The 15,884-nt window shown below is 51.8% G+C and overlaps 1 protein-coding gene across 2 annotated transcripts; it reads left to right on the top strand.

The window, feature by feature from the left end:
* Positions 1-562: 562 nt before the first annotated feature.
* LPO (lactoperoxidase) lies at positions 563-15,825 on the top strand (the record flags this gene model as incomplete). Of its 2 annotated transcripts, XM_079796775.1 has the most annotated exons (12): positions 563-644; positions 1,847-1,934; positions 3,362-3,522; positions 4,854-4,968; positions 6,681-6,810; positions 7,550-7,756; positions 9,010-9,334; positions 10,797-10,957; positions 13,134-13,386; positions 14,374-14,547; positions 15,192-15,429; positions 15,618-15,825. In XM_079796775.1, the coding sequence occupies 12 exons, from the start codon at positions 569-571 to the stop codon at positions 15,823-15,825; spliced, it is 2,136 nt and encodes a 711-aa protein (XP_079652901.1). The 2 variants fall into 2 exon arrangements, with proteins under 2 accessions (XP_079652901.1, XP_079652900.1); XM_079796774.1 differs by lacking the exons at positions 1,847-1,934; positions 3,362-3,522 and having other exon boundaries at positions 569-644.
* Positions 15,826-15,884: the final 59 nt, after the last annotated feature.

Here is a 15,884-nt window from a genome sequence, read left to right as displayed (position 1 = left end):
AGGGAGGTGAAGCCCCTGCCAGGTCTGAAGGGAATTGCTGAGTGTCTGCTTCTAGAGCACAGTTCCCCAGTGCTGGGCCAGAGGATGGCTTGTAAGGAGCAATATATCCTGAGGGGAAAGAGGGAGGGAACCCACAGACATGTTCCAGGTTTGGTAACAGCATTTCTCTTCGAGACAGGTAGGTGGCAAGACGGGTACAGGATCTCAGTGACTGGCTGTCAGGACACAATAAAAAGTCCTGGATCACTTGGTCCAACCCTCCTCACTTGGCAGGCCAGGGGCCCAGAGATAGTAAATTAAGGAACCTGCCCAGTGTCATAGAGCTACTTAGGGCAAATGCAGAACCACAACTCAGGATCTCCAACCCCCAAAGCCTGAGTTCTTTCCCTCCCACTGCCTCATTCTAGCACCTAGCATGGGCCTGCACATATGGCAGATGCTGTTACTGTAGCTCCCCCTTCTCTGTTCCAATGTTAGGGTGTCTGGTGTCCCTGGGGCTTCTCTGCTTTACCAACCCCTTTCGGGGGCTTTGCAAGGCTCACACCATGATCTGTATCTTGTTTCAGCGATGCGGGCCCTTCTCTGTGTCCCAGGCCTCCTAGCTTCCCTGACCTTGCTCCACGCTGCAGCATCTGCCACAAGTGGTAAGTGCCTCCCTGTATTGTTTTCCTGGGGCTACGCAGCAAAGGACCACAAACTAGTCGGCTTAAGACAACAGAAAGTTATTTTCCGACAGTTTAGGAGGTTAGAAATCCAAAATCAAGGTGCCAGCAGGACGCTCCTCTGAAGACTCCAGAGCAGCAATTTTCAGCCGGTGTGCCGCAAGAATTTTTAAAACATGCAATACCATACTATTTAAGGCTCTGACTTCTTTTCCCTTAGATTGTCAAATTAAAAAAATGACAACGGTCAACATAACGATAGCAGTCAAGTGTGAATGCCCTGTCTTGAACCATAAATATATGTCATATAATAGAGTTGCATCTTATTCGTCACATCACATAAGGTTGCTTCTGATTGGTTAATTATTGGTACCAGAAATCCTTCTATACAAGTATAGGCACCTGATTTTTTTTATTATTATTACTAGTGGCCTGGTGCACGGATTAATGCACATTGAAAGGAAATTAATTAGAAGAAATATTTTAATCCTAGAGGCCTCGTGCACAAAATTCATGCACGGGTGGGGTCCCTAGGCCTGGCCAGCAATCAGGGCCTATTGGGCTGTCTCACCCAGTCCCAATCAGGGCCGGGCCACTTGGGGCCTGCTGGCTGCTGGCCGGGGCCTGCCCAACGGGGGGAGGTTGGCTGGGGGAGTGCACTGACCACGAGGGGGCAGCTCCTGCATTGAGCGTCTGCCCTCTGGTGGTCAGTGCACATCATAGAACTGGTCGTTCCAGTCATTCCGGTCACTTGGGCTTTTATATATATATAGATTGCTATTCGCCCTTTCTCTATAATAGAAATGTCAACCAAATTCATGACCGACAAGACAGATCGAAACACACACATGCAATTGGCACCAGCAAGAGCTTTATATGTATCTTGTATGCAAGAGTCAATGTTTATTTTTAAATTGCCAGTGCACATCATCTGTACTGGCCAGCCGGCTGGCCAGTTGATTAGACTGACAGACAGATGGATGGTCACTTAGCTTTTTATATATATAGATTGATTTCACAGAGGAAGGGAGAGGGAGAGAAAGATAGAAAGTTTCCTAATCTTGATCTTCTGCTTGCTCAGATTTGAGGGGGTGGAGGGAAGTGGATGAGAAGGAGGGACAGAAGCAGAGGGCATCTCCAAGGAATGGTATCTGATACCCTGCTGCTGTTTCTCCCCCTCCAAGCACAGGCCACCAGGACTGCTACCATATCTTATGTTGTGAGTCAGGTCAAGGTCCAAGTCAACAAGGCCTTCCTGGATTCCCGGATCAGGTATTTGAGACACAAAGAGGAAGGTTTCTATGGTGGCAGGGGAGGGAAACACCTAGTATTTCAGCAACTATTTCCAAATGAAAATTCTCTCTCCCTCCTTAATGCCAATCCTCTTATAGCCCCAAGCTGGGGATAGAATAAAAGCCACAAAGTCAGTGTTCATCACCTCCCATGCAAGTCATGCATAGGATGACCAGCCCTGCTTTAGAACTTGACTTCATTCATTAGTTCTTGGACTTGGGGGCCTCATGGAGATGTAAGAAATCACATTTAAACAGCTTGTTACCCAAGCACATCAACAATCCGGTAATCATGACTGGCGATGGAATGAAGGCATCAACAGAGCAATGGTTGCTATGCAGGTACAGGAGTCAGGGAAGCTGGACGGAGGATGAGAAGGAGCCAGCCCTGTGGAGAGGCAGAGGGATAGCATTCCAGAGACTGGAACAGCAAAGGCAAAGGTCCTGAGGCAGGAAAGAGGTTCGGGTTCCTTTTTTATCAAGGTTGGGGCAGGCTGGAAGGGGATAGGCCTGGTGATTAGAGCCCAGTTATCGCAGTCCCTATGCTTGCCCCACATGCCCACATAACCCCTCAGGCTGAGACCCCGTGTCCCCTCACACTTGAAATAGAGTTAATAGTGACAGGCCAGGTGTTGCAGCCAGTGAATTGTACCCCTAAAGCAGCGTTGTCTTTTGTGTGAATTCGAGCCTCGTCCAATATTGCAGATGACCTCAGAGAACCCCTTCATCTCAGGCATGAGGAAACTGAGGCACAGGGAAGGGGAGAGTGTTCTCGTGGAGGGACTTTTCGGACACCACCTTGCCTCGGTCATCGCTGTATCATCACACACTTCTTAGTAAAAGGGATTGGGCTTCTCATTTTACACATGGGAAATTAGGGAATAAAAAGGCTTAACATCTGGCCCAAGAAATGGCCAGCAAGAGGCTGGGCGCTAGGCCCACATCTAAACAAACTCCACCCCAGCTCTAGGGCCAAAGGTGATTAAGAATGCTTTCATGGGCATGCCATTTCTAGAATTCTCAGCCCACAAGGCGCCGTGAGATGCTAGGTCCATGTCTGGGGTCCTCAGTCTGAATCTATATGTCCTGGGACTCAGGTGTTTTTAAGGTTCCCCAATCGATTCTGCCACAGTCAGCACAGCCACAACCCTCTGGTTCTAATCCAGGCAGCACTCGGTCCATCTGCCGTTCCTCTCCCAGAGCCAGACCTGACGAAGCTTAAAGGCACACGGCAGCTTCCTCCTCCCAGAATAGCTTTTCCAGAGGCATCAGAAGAGAACTGAGCAAAGATCCTGAAAGCACACCGTCATGGCCTCCCCCTACACACACCACCTCACACCCCTTCTACAGGTCAGAGCCCAGGGGGCCCGGTCATGACTCCCCCCGCACCCTTGCTCTTCACCGTAGGCTGAAGACTTCCATGAGCAATAAGGCAGCCACCACCCAACAGCTCTCAGAGTACCTCAAGCATGCCAAGGGCCGGACGCGCACAGCCATCCGCCACGGGCAGGTGTGGGAGGAGTCCTTAAAGAGACTGAGGCCGAAGGCGACCCCAATCAATGTCACAGGTACGGAAAACCCAGGCGCCCGCTGATGGCAGGAAGGGGGCATCTCCTCTCAGGAGAGAGCGGAAGACACCAAAAGCTCGTTCCCTCTGAAGAGCTGTTCCTCAGAGAAGCACCCCTGATCTCCCTTCTCAGAACTGCAGAGCCAGGCGGGGCTCAGAGGGCAGAGAAAGGAACTCAAAGCCCAGCAAGGCCACACTGTCAACCCCAAATGGGGGGGGGGGGGGGGGAGGGCGTTCGTGTCCTTGGTATACATCTCCGAGGCCTCTATCCAGAGGAAGTACTAAAGTCAGTAAACACGGGCTCCCTGTTCCAAACCCCAGCGGCACCACTTCCCGCCTGTGAGGGGGGCATTGAAGCCGCCTGTGTCTGGGGTATTCACAGGAGTGAGATTTCCAACTTGCTCTGGGTAACGTGGAGCTGGAACAATGAGCTGATGGATTGATCGTGAGTTCCTCCTCCGCCATCCCCGACCCAATGTCACGGCTCGTGGAGAGTCATGCAGGAAGGGGTCAGGTTCTGACATCCAGTGAGGAAAGATACACGGCCTAGGACTTGGGCAAATCCCAAAGTTCCCCAAGAAGGAAACTGGGACAAGGTAAGGAGAAATAGGGAGCCCTTTGGACTCTGAGACTCAAAGGTGCTGGGGGTTGAACCCCGGTCTCCACAAACTTTCACAGCTGGTCCCCCTGAAGAAGCCCCTTGGGCCAGATTCCCTCGCCCGTCTTTCACTGTAGTCGCTGGGAGGAACCACAGGCTGCAGAGGAGGTTGGCTCTCTCTCCATTCTGTGCCCGCATGGAGGCCGCTGATGCCTACCCTCCCCCCCCCACACTATGTTACTTCTCCCGAGACCACGTGCCCCTCACTTAAAAATGACCTGTCCCTCCCCAACATCTTTCCTATCTAGATTCCTGCTTGCTCGCTACTGTAGATGTCAGAGAAGCTTTAGAAGGAAAGCAGTCTTATCAAACCAGCTCATACTAACTTGTGCTTAACTTCTCGGGGGTATTTCTATTCTAAAAGAAAGATCTTCCATTCAAATGACCTTGCAAAGAATCACTAACAATTCTGGGGACTTGCGCAGTTACTATCTGTGTGGCCTTAGGCAAGTCTCTGAGCACTATAGTCTCGGTTTCTTCTCTGTAAAATGGGAATTTAAATTCTTACCTTAACGAATTGTCAGGATTAGACGAGAAACCACCTCAGGAGTGCTTGCTTAGGACATAGAATGTATTCCAAAAAATGTATTCACCCCTGGTCCCCCTTTCCTGCCTCCCCCAGTGCCTCCAAGGGGAGAAAGAACTCAGCCCCTGGGGCGGCCCTTCTGTTTCAGACCCCGGCCTGGACTTGACTGCACTCTCCTGGGAGGTGGGCTGTGGGGCCCCTGTTCCTGAAGTGATCTGCGACAACAGCCCCTACCGCACCCTTACCGGAGACTGCAACAACAGGTGAGTGGGCCTGGGTAGCTGGGGGGGGGGGGGGGGCATGCCCTCGCTACCACCACAGCCAGCCCACCTGCCTTACCCAGCCCACCTGCCCTACCCAGCCCACCTGCCTTACCCACCTGCCTACCCAGCCCACCTGCCTTACCCACCTGCCTACCCAGCCCACCTGTCCTACCCACCTGCCTTACCCAGCCCACCTGCCCTACCCAGCCCACCTGCCTTACCCAGCCCACCTGCCCTACCCTGCCCACCTGCCTTACCCAGCCCACCTGCCTTACCCACCTGCCTTACCCACCTGCCTACCCAGCCCACCTGCCCTACCCTGCCCACCTGCCTTACCCAGCCCACCTGCCTTACCCAGCCCACCTGCCCTACCCTGCCCACCTGCCTTACCCAGCCCACCTGCCTTACCCAGCCCACCTGTCCTGCCCACCTGCCTTACCCAGCCCACCTGCCTTACCCAGCCCACCTGCCCTACCCTGCCCACCTGCCTTACCCAGCCCACCTGCCTTACCCAGCCCACCTGCCTTACCCAGCCCACCTGCCCTACCCAGCCCACCTGCCTTACCCAGCCCACCTGCCCTACCCTGCCCACCTGCCTTACCCAGCCCACCTGCCTTACCCTGCCCACCTGCCTTACCCAGCCCACCTGCCTTACCCAGCCCACCTGCCCTACCCTGCCCACCTGCCTTACCCACCTGCCTACCCAGCCCACCTGCCCTACCCTGCCCACCTGCCTTACCCAGCCCACCTGCCTTACCCAGCCCACCTGCCCTACCCTGCCCACCTGCCTTACCCAGCCCACCTGCCTTACCCAGCCCACCTGTCCTGCCCACCTGCCTTACCCAGCCCACCTGCCCTACCCTGCCCACCTGCCTTACCCACCTGCCTACCCAGCCCACCTGCCCTACCCTGCCCACCTGCCTTACCCTGCCCACCTGCCTTACCCAGCCCACCTGCCTTACCCAGCCCACCTGCCCTACCCAGCCCACCTGCCCTACCCTGCCCACCTGCCTTACCCAGCCCACCTGCCTTACCCTGCCCACCTGCCTTACCCAGCCCACCTGCCTTACCCAGCCCACCTGCCCTACCCTGCCCACCTGCCTTACCCACCTGCCTACCCAGCCCACCTGCCCTACCCTGCCCACCTGCCTTACCCAGCCCACCTGCCTTACCCAGCCCACCTGCCCTACCCTGCCCACCTGCCTTACCCAGCCCACCTGCCTTACCCAGCCCACCTGTCCTGCCCACCTGCCTTACCCAGCCCACCTGCCCTACCCTGCCCACCTGCCTTACCCACCTGCCTACCCAGCCCACCTGCCCTACCCTGCCCACCTGCCTTACCCAGCCCACCTGCCTTACCCAGCCCACCTGTCCTGCCCACCTGCCCAGCCCAGCCCAGCCCAGCCAGGGCTTTGCCCCTTGGGCATTCCAGGCCCAGCCACTGCCGTACCCTCCTGAACTTGGTGCGCCACTGGAATCTGTTCTGTTGGAACCCTCTCCCAACACCATCTTCTAAAGAGACCACCGGATCCCACCGGAGGCAGCACCTTTCCCCAGGGCATAGGAGCCCGGCGCCTGCAGGGGGTGGGGGTAGTTCAGAAACCCTCCGTTTGAGAGGCGCCTCCTCCACCCCCTTTCCCTCGGCAGAGGCTCCCGGTCCTTCCTCATGGGAGTGGACTGGCCGCGGCTGAGGGCGGGTCCTGCGGTTTTAGGAGGAACCCCGCGCTGGGCGCTGCCAACAGGGCGCTGGCGCGCTGGTTGCCGGCGGAGTACGAGGACGGGCTCTCCCTGCCCTTCGGGTGGACGCCGGGGAAGACCCGGAACGGCTTCCGGATCCCGCTGGTGAGGCCCGAGCAGGAGGGTGAAGGATGGGAGTCAGAGGGGAGGAGACGCACTCCCCACCCATAAACCAAGGAAGAAGAAATAGGTGGGAGGACAGAGGGTGCGCGGTGGGGCCGCAGCAGGAGAGGTGGACTTGAGGACTCGCTGCCTGGCGATGTTCCGCAACGTGCCACGAGAGGGCAGCAGAGCTCAGAGCCCGGAGCCTAGCCACGTGGCTGTCACATCCCAGTTGCCCACGGGCCAGATCCCCTGGGGTGTCCTAGGCAGATGGCCTCCCTACCCCATCCTGCTTCTGCTTTCCCTGCCCCGGCCCCCGGAGTGCATCAGCTGTTGTTTGCCTGGAGGGCCTCTCCCTTGGCCTCATCTGAGTTGGCAGCCCCTCCCCGAGCCTCTCCCTCTCCTCCTCCCAGACACCTGACACTTCACAGGCAGCCGCCTTTGTTTTCCTTCTCCCCAGTGGAAAGGGCACTAGCCTTGCAAGCCATCAAGTCATACAGGCCTGTGTTTAACCCCATCCCTGGCCCTTTGTAGCTGACCTTGGAGAATTGACCTCACCTCTCTAGGACCCAGTTTCATCTACAAAATGGGGGTAGTGCACATACCTCACAAGCTTGTCATGAGGATTAAGTAAGCGTACCTTATTTAATCGTAGGAACTCAAAAAAAAAAATGCAGTTGAATCTGAACCCTCAAAGCACTTTTTCCTTCAACCCTCCCTTCCCTCCTTCCCCCGCCCGCAGGCCCGTGAGGTATCCAACCAGATTGCCAGCTACCTGAATGAGGAGGATGTTCTGGACCAAAACACGTCCCTGCTCTTCATGCAGTGGGGTCAAATTGTGGACCACGACCTGGATTTTGCCCCCGACACTGAGCTGGGGAGCAGCGAGTACTCCAAAGCGCAATGTGACAAGTACTGTCTGCAGGGAGACAACTGCTTCCCCATCGTGGTAGGCCCTGCAGCTGCGCGGCCCTGACAAGCCCTTGACTTCCTGATTGGCACGTCATTTCCGGCCCATCAACCAGGCTCTCTAAGTAGATTTTGAATGCTGATTTGACAGCTTCCTGGCCCTCACATGTCCATTCATTCCCTCATCCATTTATTCAGTAAATAGACATTAATCATTTACTTCGTGCCAGGCAGTGCACTATGTGCTGGAGATTCAAAGGCGAATAAGACACTGTCCCTTCCCTCGAGGAAAAAGGGCCCGTGTGGGAAATGGACAAGTAGCCTCTAATGGCGCAATCAGGAAGCTCTGGGAGGGCTGTCTACGTCCCCAACCAGCAGCATCGGCACCACACAGGGGCACAGGAGAAATGTAAAATCGCAAGCCTTATCCCAGGCATGGGGAAACAGAACCTACAATTGACCAGGATCCCCAGGAGATTCATTTTATACACGGTAAAGTTTGTGGGACTCTGCTGTGATAAGTCATCTTGAGGTCCAGGAAGGCTACTCCCCAAAAGAGCCAAAACTTGATGGATGAATCAGAAATTGTGGGGATTTCCAGCAGGAAGGGAGAGGAACTTGCAACGGTGCCCCTTTTCTTCTTATTCATGGATTTTAGGGTTAGAGAGTGTTTTGTGTTTTTTTTCACTCAAACAACAAACAAATCAAGGCTATGTGGTATGATGTAAAGAACCTGAGGTGTGGAGTGAGGCCAATCTGGATCTGAATCTCACATCTTTCTCTTCAAGTTTGTAAGTTTTGGGGCAAGGTACTTAACCTTTCTGAGCCTCAGTTTTCTCACCTGTAAATGGGCCTGAATTAGCTACCTTACGGGGTTTTATGAAGACCCAAAGTAGAACGTATGCAAAATGCCTAGCACATGGTAGTTACAAAACACATACACGGTAGCTGTTGCTGGTAGCAATGATTGGCAAACTTGTTCCTATCTCATGCCCTGCTTCCCTGTCCAGGAATCTTAGGACCCTCTCCACCAAAAATGTGAAGCCCTATCTCTGGAAGGTTGAATGATGCCCCTCAGCCCTTTTACACAGCAGGATGTAATGAACTTCAGGGTCGTGGGCCCAGGATGTGTAAGCATCAGCAGGAGGTGTCTAGAGTCAGTGTCTGATACTCAGGTCCCAGGAGGACACCATCAGCATCTTTGCCAGCTTCATCCAGATCTGCCCAGGAGAGAGGTTGCCTGAGCCAGCTGTACCACCTCTGCCCCGTCTCCCACCCCCAATCTCTCCGCAGCTCCCGCACGATGACCCCAAGGTGAGGACTCAAGGAAAGTGCATGCCTTTCTTCCGAGCGGGGTTTGTCTGCCCGACTCCGCCTTACCAGACCCTGGCCCGAGAGCAGATCAACGCTCTGACCTCCTTCCTGGATGCCAGCTTCGTGTATGGCCCCGAGCCCAGCCTGGCCAGCCGCCTCCGCAACCTCAGCAGCCCCCTGGGCCTCATGGCTGTCAACCAGGAGGTCTGGGACCACGGGCTGCCCTACTTGCCCTTTGACAACAAGAAGCCAAGCCCCTGTGAGTTCATCAACACCACTGCCCGCGTGCCCTGCTTCCTGACAGGTGAGTCTAGGATGGAAAGAGAGGGGCCCCAGGACAAGGGGAGGGAGAGCAGAGGGAGGCCAGAGAAACCTCACGAGGACTCTAGGCAGCTTTTCCATGGCTTCTTCTCCTCATCTTCTGGCAAAACGAACACCAAGCCACCACTGCCTCAGGCACTCGTCCAGGACTGGCAGACGGGCCCAGATGAATACAAAATCTAAGAACATGTGTTCACTGTAAAAAAAAAAAAAAAAATTAAAAAAAAATTAAGGGAGTCCAGAAAAGCATTAAGAAAATCAACAAAATTCCACCATCGACAGAAAATCATTGTTAACATTTTAATGCCTATCTTTCTGTTTTTTTTTTTCTATAATAGATATAGTTCTACATCATTTTACATAATCAGTGTCATACAGTAAAGCTCTATAACCTGGTGTCTGCACTTAATATTTCATCTTAAATATTCTTCTGCAACATGATTTTTAATGGCTGCCTGGTAGTCCATGACATATCACCATAATTTATTTTACCAACCTTACTTGGAGACAGTTAAGTCATTTGTAGTTTTTCTGTGATTTTTTTATTGTTGTTTTAGGTACTGAACATCCTTGTTGATGAATTTTTGTGCTCAATGGAATAATTTTATTAAGATAACTTCCTAGAGGAGGAAGTTCTAGATTGAGAGGAATGCACATTTTTACGGTGTTTTATAAGCTTGGCACAAAGCCCGCATCCATATGGCCTGTGCACACCAAACCCCCCAATTCTGTTCATTCGGGGGCTCATGCCCTCCTGGTCCGCTCTGTCTTTGGCTTCTGGAGGCCTTCCCTTTGCCCCAAAACTTCACTCTCCAGGACAAACCCCCTGCCCACCCTGGCATGGCAGAGATTTCTTCGTAGATCTCTTAGAGTCTGTGTCCACACGTGTCTCCTATCAATCCAGACACAAAACCGAGCCCCTTCCTGTTTTCCACAAAAATACCCACTAAGACCAAGCATTTGTGAATTCAACAGACTTTCCTGATGATTAGAGGACACACGGAGAAGTCCCCTTGTGAAACATCTGGTCTTTTGCCATTTACCTGACCCCCCATCCTGTTCCTCCTGCCCTCTCTCCCTCTTGATAGCCCCCATCTCCACATTCTTCTTCCTTCACCACACAGAGGAGGTCAGCCCCACCCAGGCTCCTGCCCTCAAACCTGCATTCCTAAAACCTTCGAAGTTACTTCACACAGTAAAAAGCACTGCCCCCCTAAAAAGTGTGTGTGTGTGTGTGTGTGTGTGTGTGTGTGTGTGTGTGTAGCCGAGATTCAACCCTATGGATCCCCACCCTGCTCTCTCTCCATCTGACTTCCCTTAAGTTAACTACAGGCAGGGGCTTAGGAAAGGGTCCCTGGGGGCACCATCATTTATGTTTTTGTGCAGGTTACTGGGTTCTGGGGCTGCTCAGGGGGAACCCACCTTCTTGCCTTCTGGGCTTTCAGGAGATTCCCGAGCCTCGGAGCATGTCCTGCTGGCTACATCCCACACCCTGTTTCTCAGAGAGCACAACCGGCTGGCCAGGGAGCTGAAGAGACTCAATCCTCATTGGGATGGAGAGAAGCTCTACCAGGAAGCCCGGAAAATCCTGGGGGCCTTCGTGCAGGTACAGAGTCCCAGCACCTTCCTCACAGGCCCTCCTGGCTCTTCCCTCTACTCACTGCCACACTCAGGCTACCTCCTCTGCTTTTCACACCTCCATTTCCCCATCTTCTCCTCTGTTGCTTCTTGCCAATTGTCTCGGTCTTCGAAGTCCTCCCTTTTGTTTCTTCAACTTCTCTTCCCCAAAATGAATCTCCGGATCTAGAGTATTCAATGGAGTCATTCATATGTTGGCCACTCAGTATGCTCTGTGCTGGTGCCTACAGGGGACTGTGGGTTCCATTGCTCCTGGAGTTGGTACATAGCAGTTATATTGGTTCTTTATTTAGATTATCTTTTTTTTTCAATTCTCTGCACCTAAGCCACATGTCATAGGCATAGTCAATTGTTCTTGTTGACTGGCTGATTGACTAACTAGAAAAGACTTAGAAAGCTTGATATGTTGATATTAATCATGTATGTATTTCCAAAATAAAAAATTTGAAATAATTGTTGATTCTCAAGAAGTTGTAAAAAAAAATGTACATGCACCCAGCCTCCCCCAATGCCAACATTATGTATAACTATGGTACAATATCAAAAGCAGGAAGTTAACATTGATACAAACCATAGCATTTATTCAGATCGTACCAGTTATAAATAAAATCATGCATGTATGTGTGTGTGGGTGTGTGTAGCTCCATGCAATTTTATCACATATGTCGGTTCATGTAACCACCACCACAATAAAGATGCTTAACTCCACCATAACCACAAAACTCCCTTATGATACCCTTAATAGTCACATCCACCCTCTCCTTGCCATACCCCTAACCCTTGGCAACCGCTAATCTGTCCTCCATCTCTACAGTTATGTTATTTCATGAATGTGACATGAATGAAATCATGCAATATGAATCCTTTTGAGACTGGCTTTTTACATTTAGAATAACTTCCTTGAGGTTCATCCTGCTGAAGATATTTGTAGGAAATTATCCAAAGAATAAAAACTATCTACCTAAACATTATCTGAGTTTAGGCTTGTATTAGTTTATGCAGGCTGCCAGGAATTTATTTTTTCACAGTTCTGGAAGCTGGAAAATCAAAGTGTTAGCAGGCTTGGTTTCTCATGAGGCCTCTTGCCTTGGCTTGCAAGATGGCTGCCTTTCCTCTGTGCCCTCACATGGTCTTTCCTCTGAGCATGCTCCAACCTGGTGTCTCTCCCTCTTCTTATAAGGACACTGGTCCTATTGGTTTAGGTCTCCACCCTTATGACCTCATTTAACCTTAATTACCTCTTTACAGGCCCAATCTCCGAACACAGTCAGAGCTTCAACACGTGAATTTCAGGGGGACACAATTCCATCCATAGTAAGGCTTTTTGGACAAGAAAAAGAAACCCACTCAGGCTAGTGCAATGTTCAGGACTGGTTCAATCCTATACATGCGGCAAGTGGGAGCTGATAAGAGTTTCTCCTGGAACTCCAGGAAAGGGAGTCTAGTTGGGCCTCAGTTAGGGTTAGAGCCAGAGATGGGAAACCATCTGGAATGAAAGCAGCTACTCCCACTCTGTCCCTCTCTCTTCTCTGCTCCCCTCTCCACTGCTTTGTTCCCCACTCTCTCTGCAGATGGGTTTTCTCTGCTTTTCTGCACGTGGTAGAAAATGAAAACCCACATGACCCGCTCTGCCCCCGTCCCTTCAGATACAGTGCCATCAAACTGGGCCAGTCCACTGGGCCAAAAGCAGGATCCTGTCTCCTGCTGCTCCCCATAGCCCGAGGAGCAGACCGCCTGCTCCAAGGATGCCGTCCACAAAGTCTGTGCTGCTGAACAAACTGGAAACAACCTAAGAGTAAAAGAGAAGGACCCATGAGTGCACTAGAATGTTATACACATGTAGTTACATCATTGTGAGTTAGGCAGAAATGTGATAAACGTTAAGTGAAAAAGCCAAATGCAAAAGTTTGCTTTCTCTAGGATTACAACTATGTAAAAATGTATATTGTGTCGACAAATATTAGAAAGACTGAACATTAATATAATTATTGTGTTATGTGGTGGCAAGATTTTCTGTTTTTTTGAAAAAATTCTTCATTTATGTTAGTTCATTGTTTTCAGTAAAACAAAACCAGAAACTGATCTCTCTATAGTGCAGCCTTTCTCGCACGCAGCCTTTCCTCATGACTTGTTTCTCCTTCCAGATCATCACCTTTAGGGACTACCTACCCATTGTGCTAGGTGTGGAGATGGAGAAGTGGATCCCTCCTTACAGAGGCTACAACCAATCTGTGGACCCCCGGATTTCCAATGTCTTCACCTTTGCTTTCCGCTTCGGCCACTTGGAGGTTCCCTCCACCGTGTCCCGCCTGGATGAGGACTATCAGCCCTGGGGTCCAGAACCAGAGCTCCCCTTGCACACCCTCTTCTTCAACAGCTGGAGGGTGGTCCAAGATGGTGAGTCCATTCAGCCAGCTGCCAGCTGGCTGTCTCACCCTGCGGCCTGCTTTTAAGGAAACCTGGCTTAGAAGTCAGACTCTAGGCACTTTCTGTATGTTGTTGGGTAAGGGAACTCTCCTCATTGGGCCTCAGTTGTAAAATGTGGACAATAATAGTACCTATCTCGCTAGGGTATAAAAAAAATTTAAATATACGTGTAGAGCACCCAGCAACAGCTCCTGACATATAAGAGGTGATCAATAAATTCTAGCTATTATTCTTTCCTCATCTGGCTTTAAGGTGCCAGGTTTTTCCTACCTCCTTTCCCTGTGTCAGGCTTCCCTCATCCCTGTAGAAAGAATCGATGGGTTTGGTAAGTAAATTGCTCTTCTCTGCTCCCCTCTAGGGTTTTCCACCTCTATTAAGTGCCAAGTCAGAGCTATTTTTCTATAGATTTCTGCTGCCTTTTCCTATGGTGCACCATTCCTTAAGGGGACATATGGAAGGAGAAGGAGCCAACTCTCTGAACTGGAGTTCGGAAAAATTCCTGAAGCTCGCCCTGGCCGGTGTTCTGTTAGAGCATCATCCCATGCACCCAAGGGTGGTGGGTTCAATACCTGGTCAGGGCACATACTCAGGTAGCGCGTTCGATATATCCAGTCGGGTTGTGTGTATGAGGCACCGACTGATATTTCTCTCTCACATCAATGTTTCTCTTTCTCTCCCTCTCTGTCTAGAATCAATGAAAAGCGTATTCTCGGGTGAGGGTTTAAAAAAAAAATTCTGATTCTTATCTTCATGCTATTATTTCACAAATGGCCCTTCTGGACTGCCCCCTCCCCCAGCGCAACAGCACACCCTGCAGGCTGCACTGTGCTCTTCTCTCCCCACTTGCAGCCCGAGTTCAGTTGGCCCTACTTTAACCTGAGAGAAAATGTCTGGTGGAGGGCGGGATCAGTAGTGGAAGATGCCCCCACCCTCCCCTCATCCCCAGGTGCCTTGCAGGTGGAATTGACCCTCTGGTACGGGGCCTACTGGCCAAGAAGTCCAAGTTGACGAAGCAGGATAAAATGATGACGGGAGAGCTGCGCAACAAGCTTTTCCAGCCCACTCACAAGATCCATGGCTTCGACCTGGCTGCCATTAACATACAGCGTGGCCGGGACCACGGGATGCCTGGTGAGTGGGCCTGGGTCTGACCTGGCCTGGGGAACATTAAGCTGCTTGCTGGGGTTCTAGAGGACTCTCTTCTATCATCCTGAGGATCGGATCAATTCTAAAAGAGAAGGCAGATATGCCGATTTTTAAAACTCATTTGCTCATCTGTGAAATAGAATCGCCCATTCTCCCTAATGTAGAAACAAGAGAACATATCTGGTACCATTTTGGAGATTCCCAAATGAAAGAGATCACCAACTGACTTATAAAACCAGATTGAAAGCCCAGAAAAAATTTAGAAAAGAACAGAGAGAAACTGATGACTACGGGGCCTTTCTTTTAGACCTAGGGGAGGCAATTTACTGTTATAATTAAGAGCCAGACTACCTGGATTCAAATTCCACCTGTGCCAGTTCTAGCTATGTGACCTCAGGCAAGTTACCTAACATCTCTGTTCTCCAGTTTCCATACGTGCTTAGGATAGGGTCTGGACCCACATAACCTGCTAGCCCTCTTGAGACTGACGTACCACAGGTAGAAAACGGTGGAACCTCATCACAAAAGCTAGACTCTCTGGAGCTGATGGAACTGGAGTGGGGATGTCCGTAAGGGGGGCTTTGGACAAGTAGTCCCTGGGATGAGACAGCGTCACTCTCTCTGCCTAGGGTATAACTCCTGGAGAGGCTTCTGTGGCCTCTGGCAGCCCCAGACACGGGCAGAGCTGGGTGCTGTGCTGAAGAACAAAATGCTGGCTAAGAAGTTACTGGATCTCTATGGGACCCCTAGCAACATTGACATCTGGATTGGGGGCATTGCTGAGCCCCTGGTAGAAAGGGGCCGGGTGGGGTCTCTCCTGGCCTGCCTGCTGGGGAAACAGTTCCAGCAGATTCGAGATGGAGATAGGTAAGTGAGACCTCAGTGGGAGGGCAGAGGAGGGCAGCCCCTTCCCCGAGGTGGGTGTCCCCACCTCCTGCGTGAGGACTAACACAGACCTCAGCATGTTCCCCGTGACCTCCTTCCTTCCCCGCTGGCCGAGCAGGGAAGGGCCAACAGCTGGACTGTCTATACAGACCGTGCTGCTGTTTCTGCAGGTTCTGGTGGGAGAACCCTGGGGTCTTCACGGAGAAGCAGCGGGACTCTCTACAGAAAATGTCCTTCTCACGCCTTGTCTGCGACAACACCCACATCACCAAAGTCCCGCCCAACCCATTCCAGGCCAACAGCTACCCCCACGACTTTGTGGATTGCTCAGCCATTGAGAAGCTGGACCTCTCACCCTGGGCCTCAGTGGGGAATTAGGGACCTTCCACACTGTGCGGGAAAGCGCCCTTTGGTCCATGATGCCATTTCAAGCAAGT

This window comes from Cnephaeus nilssonii (genome assembly GCF_951640355.1).
Source record: "Cnephaeus nilssonii genome assembly, chromosome: 19".
Classification (NCBI taxonomy): Eukaryota; Metazoa; Chordata; class Mammalia; order Chiroptera; family Vespertilionidae; genus Cnephaeus; species Cnephaeus nilssonii.
The sequence above is the reverse complement of the archived record's forward strand: the minus strand, read 5'-3'. Positions and strand labels throughout refer to the sequence as shown.